General features: G+C 53.4%; 1 protein-coding gene across 1 annotated transcript in view; it reads left to right on the forward strand.

Moving 5' to 3' along the window:
• Window positions 1-3,527, forward strand: part of LOC104527623 (apoptosis-inducing factor 3-like) — a gene marked incomplete at its 3' end in the record, with an annotated part of 6,835 nt that extends 3,308 nt beyond the window's left edge. Inside the window, exons 10-17 of the mRNA XM_029085818.1 lie at window positions 351-466; window positions 921-992; window positions 1,354-1,417; window positions 1,892-1,968; window positions 2,050-2,167; window positions 2,321-2,419; window positions 2,884-2,959; window positions 3,423-3,527. Coding sequence (XP_028941651.1) covers window positions 351-466; window positions 921-992; window positions 1,354-1,417; window positions 1,892-1,968; window positions 2,050-2,167; window positions 2,321-2,419; window positions 2,884-2,959; window positions 3,423-3,527 — 727 coding nt within the window. The remainder of the gene's footprint in view (window positions 1-350; window positions 467-920; window positions 993-1,353; window positions 1,418-1,891; window positions 1,969-2,049; window positions 2,168-2,320; window positions 2,420-2,883; window positions 2,960-3,422) is intronic.
• Window positions 3,528-4,487: the final 960 nt, after the last annotated feature.

The following is a 4,487-nucleotide window of genomic DNA, read 5'->3' on the forward strand; positions in this document are numbered from 1 at the left end:
CTGCATGAGGACAGAGGGAAATGTGCCTTATGAAAAGGTCACTGTCCTTCAGAGGAGCTGCACTCCCCAGAAGCATTGGGAAAGTGAGGGGGTAAGGTACAGAAAGGGAGCTCGTTTGTACACAACCAGGAGCTGTTCTTTGCATTTCCTCATATCTGGGTCCATAGTGCACGAGAATGAAGAACAGGGGGGGCTAAATACCTCAACCCAAAAATGCATAGAAGAGCAGTTAAGCACTGGCACTATGTCAAATTTGTTCTCCTCACCTGGAAAGGGAAAAGGTTTCCAAGGAGGAGGGTGCAAGTTCACGCTTGCAGCAGGCTTACCTTGAACATGCCTTTCCCTTGCAGGAATGGAGACAGCTGCCTTTCTCTCAGACAAGGCTGGTACCATCTCAGTGGTGGAAAAAGAAGAGTTCCCTTTCCAGAAAGCACTGGGTCCTGAGGTTGGAGGTGTTGCCATGAAGGTTAGGAAAACCTGCTGGTAATTTCTAGGATGGAGAGCACACGCTATCCAAGCAGCCTTGTGATCAGCAACAGCCCAGGAAACGCAGCCCCTGCACTGAGTCATAACCCTGCGTGCCCAGTCACCCTTCTCACATGGAGCTCTCTGAAGGAGCTGTGCACACACAGCTGGTCCCAACCTCCCTCACACACACACCACACTCCCCAGCTCAGCTTCTTCCCCAAGCTCTGCTTCATCCTAGACCCACCTCACACACCAGTCCTGCCCAGGATAGCAAAGCAAAGCTGGGCTTCCCGGCACCCTGCACCAGCCAGGGACACAAATGAATCCTCTCTGCAGCCTGGAGCAGCGGCTAAGCTGCCTGCCTGGGTTTTGGCTGGATGTGGCTGTTTTTACAGCAGTACAGCCAGGAATTTCCTAGTGAATATTCGAACCAGCTTCCTCTTCCTTTTCAGATGCTGCAAAATAAAGGAGTGAAGTTTCACATGAAAACAGAACTCTGTGAGCTGAAAGGAAAGGATGGAAAGGTCAGTCATGTCATTGTGATCCATGAAATGCTAATTTTAGGGGTAAAAAAAAAAAAAACAAACCCCAAACTGAGGTATAACCCAGTGCCTACATTTACCCTTCCCTCTGCCACGTCTAGACCCTCACATTTCTTTTCATTGAGCACAACTCTGGGCTCAAAGAGCACCAGTATGTGTTCATGTCTCAGGGACAACAGTCAGGTTTTTTTTCTCTTACATTCCTGGCTACACACATTAGTTGGACAAGGTGATCTGAACCTGGGGAAGAAAAAAAGACAGCAAAGAATGAGGCAGCAGGGAGGCTGCAGGAATTAGGACAGAGTTTTTAACCATTTGTTAATGATTCTCGCTTCCTTCCTAGGTCACAGAGGCTGTTCTTGCCAATGGAGAGAAACTACCTGCAGATGTGGTAGTGGTGGGAATAGGTAAGAGACCCAAGTTGGGAGAGGGAGGTGGCTTTGGGAATAGGGAGAACAGCCAGCAAGCCCAGAGCATCCCAGTTCATTCCCAGGGCATCATTCCCTGCAGTCTCTTTCCCACTCTGTTATCATCCAGCTTTCTTCCTCTTGGCCCCAAACACCTAGAGAAAGTCAGCAGCCCACAAGGAAACACTCGGCAGGAGGACAGGGGCCGCTTACGCTCTCTCTCTGACTTTGGCAGGCTTGCTGAGCTCCATAGGTCACTGCTGTGTTATTGGAGCATGCCTTGTTCTGGACCCTGGTTTTATTGCCCCTGGATTAGCTCAGCACCAGTCCAAGCACTGGTCACTGCTGTGAGCTGCTCTGCTCCGAGCAAGCTGAACAGGCACCACGGGCACATTCTTGCTGTAGGGCCGAGGCCAGGTTTCCTCCCTGCCTTTGCAGAGCTTTGCTGCATTTTCCTTGCTCCTCTCTCTGCAGGGGTGTCCCCCAACTCAGCATTTCTGAAGGGCACCTCCATCGCCAGAGACGACAGCGGAGCCATCCTGGTGGATCTGGTAAGCGCCAGCTGGGTATCCCTGGTCCACACCCAATCCCTTCCCCCTCATCATGGCACTAATTGCTTTTTGTCCCATTAGCACATGCAAACCAACATCCCAAACGTCTTCGCTGCGGGGGATGTGGTCTCCTTTCCTGTAGCGTTGCTCAATGGGGACCGGTCCAGCATCCATCACCAACAAGTGGCCGAGGCCCATGGTGAGACAGCACAGCCACCTCGCTTTCCAGCTCCCCTTGGAGCTGGGCATGGAGAGAAGAGGACAGATGGGACAGCAGGATAACAAGAGGCAGGGGACAATTCTTTGAGGACTTACAAGAAACAAAAATATTTTCTCTGCTGGTTTATCACAGGTCACATTGCTGCCTTAAACATGCTGAAGAAAGAGAAGGAGTTGCACACTGTCCCCTTCTTCTGGACCACAATGCTTGGGAAAAGCATCCACTATGCAGGTAGGGGAGGGCAGAGAGATGGGAACAGCCCAATCGCTTCCCAGCCTATCTGCTCATCCACCAGCTGGGTCTGGGGCTTGTAAACACACAGTGGTTGCAGAGTTTACCTGAAGCAGCTCAAGTTTTTGACCTGGCTGCCATGGTGGGTTTGAGAACCCTGTTTCTGAGCTCCAGGCCTGCAAGTTACCCAGAGCTCTTGTTCTTTGCTGATCTCCAGTGGCTTAGAGGTCACGAAGGAGGGAGAAGGTCCCTCTCCAAGCCAAGGAGAGGCTCAGGGTCATGAAGCAGTCCTGCACCTCTGGGTCAGTTCTGCTTGTCCAGGGTCTCCACGACTGCTCCCTAGCCCTGTCCCAGTCCAGACCCCTGCCCCAGCCAGTCACTGTCCCCTCTGCCCCTACCTGTGGTGGCACTGAGGTGGGATGGGTGGCAGCTGCTGTACCAGGCTGCGATGCTCTCTCTCTCAGGCTGTGGGAAGGGATACACGGACACTGTTGTGAAGGGCAGCCTGGAGCAACAGAAGTTCCTGATCTTTTACATCAGGTGAGTAAATCTGTGACCATTCTGTGCCCTGACACGGCAGCACCCTGGGAACAGGGCACAGTCCTTTCCCTTGCAGCCTGCAGAGCTCCCACAGAGGCTCCACATCACCTCCCACAGCTGCACACTGCAGGCAACTGCTGGCAGCAGAACCAACGGTGAGATGGTTTCAGAGCAAACCACAGCAGGGCAGGGAAGGAGAAGAGGATGAGCTTTGATGAAGACCCCAGCTGGGCAGGGAGCCTGGGACACATCTCCTCCCTCTGTCCCACAGCTCCTAGGCTCAGTGCCCAGCTCCCAGCAGCGCCAGGCGATCTGCCACAGTCCCCGTGCACCCTGCAGCACCAGCCACCCTGCCCTCAGCCCTCCAAAATACAGCTGGCCTCCAGCCAGGGTGCCACGGGGATGCTGCTGTGCTGAGTTATGTACACTGAGGAGATCCACGTTCTTCCGCTTTCCCTTTCAGGGATGGCTTCGTGACTGCAGCTGCCAGCCTGAACTGTGACCCTTCGGTGTCTCTGATTGCAGAAGTTTTATGGTCAGGGAAACAAATCTCTAAAGAAGAAGCAGAGTAAGTGACACCCTGACTGAGCTGGTGGGCAGCTCTGCGCTGCTCCCCATGCTAGCAGAGTCCACGGAGAGACACAAAGTCAAGATGAGTTACTGCAAATCCCCAATGTACCTCTTGGTTTCAGGGCCTGCGACATCTGCAATGCTGACAGAAACGTAAGCTCGGTACACGCCCTGTCGTGAGGGGCACAAAGTCAACTGTTAACAGCTCCAAATCCTCCCGTCCTGGCACAAGAGAAATAAAACCATGAGCAAAGCTGCACCCAGCGCCTGCATTTTGTGTTTGCAGACAGCCCTTGGCTGCTTGCTTGCATGCTGGGGCAAAGCAAAGCAGTGCGTTCCCCTCTCTTCTAGATGAGGATCTGCTGGGCTGGGTAAGAGGAAGATGCCCATGTCCTGGAGCTCAGCTGAGAGTCTGAGCCAGCAGAAGCAGCCACACGTTCACAGATCCACCAACCTCTCCTGCTCTTCTCGCTGGCTGTTGGCAGGGAGCTTTCATTCAGCACACCGGTCACGCTGACCTTCTGCTTTGCAAAAGCACATTTTCCCAGCGAGGGGAGCTGTGACCAAGGCAAGCTGCTCTCCCAGCTGGGAACTAGATAGTCTGTGTGGAGGAACTCACACAAAATACCCTGCCCTTAAGGACAGAGGACTGCCACCCAACCCCTGCGCCACCAGCACCTGCTGGCATTGCTACAGCCGTCTTGAATATTGCATTAGCTACCGCAGCGAGCGCTTCCCATCCCCTGACAGCAGCCAGCCTCCGGCAGAGAAATCCCAACCCTGGTTGGTGTTCCCTCTCCTGTTGTGTCTCTGCATGTTGGATGCTTTGAGGAGGCAGCCAGATGCTGCAGGAAACACAACCTTGATGCTAGAGGAAAGAGTCACTAGATTTTTGCAAGGCAACAGCGAGCAAGGCTCTGCTTTCTACAGGAAACACTGCACTTACTCACCGGTCACA

Source organism: Antrostomus carolinensis, unplaced genomic scaffold (genome assembly GCF_000700745.2).
Source record: "Antrostomus carolinensis isolate BGI_N321 unplaced genomic scaffold, ASM70074v2 scaffold32667, whole genome shotgun sequence".
In the NCBI taxonomy this organism is placed as follows: Eukaryota; Metazoa; Chordata; class Aves; order Caprimulgiformes; family Caprimulgidae; genus Antrostomus; species Antrostomus carolinensis.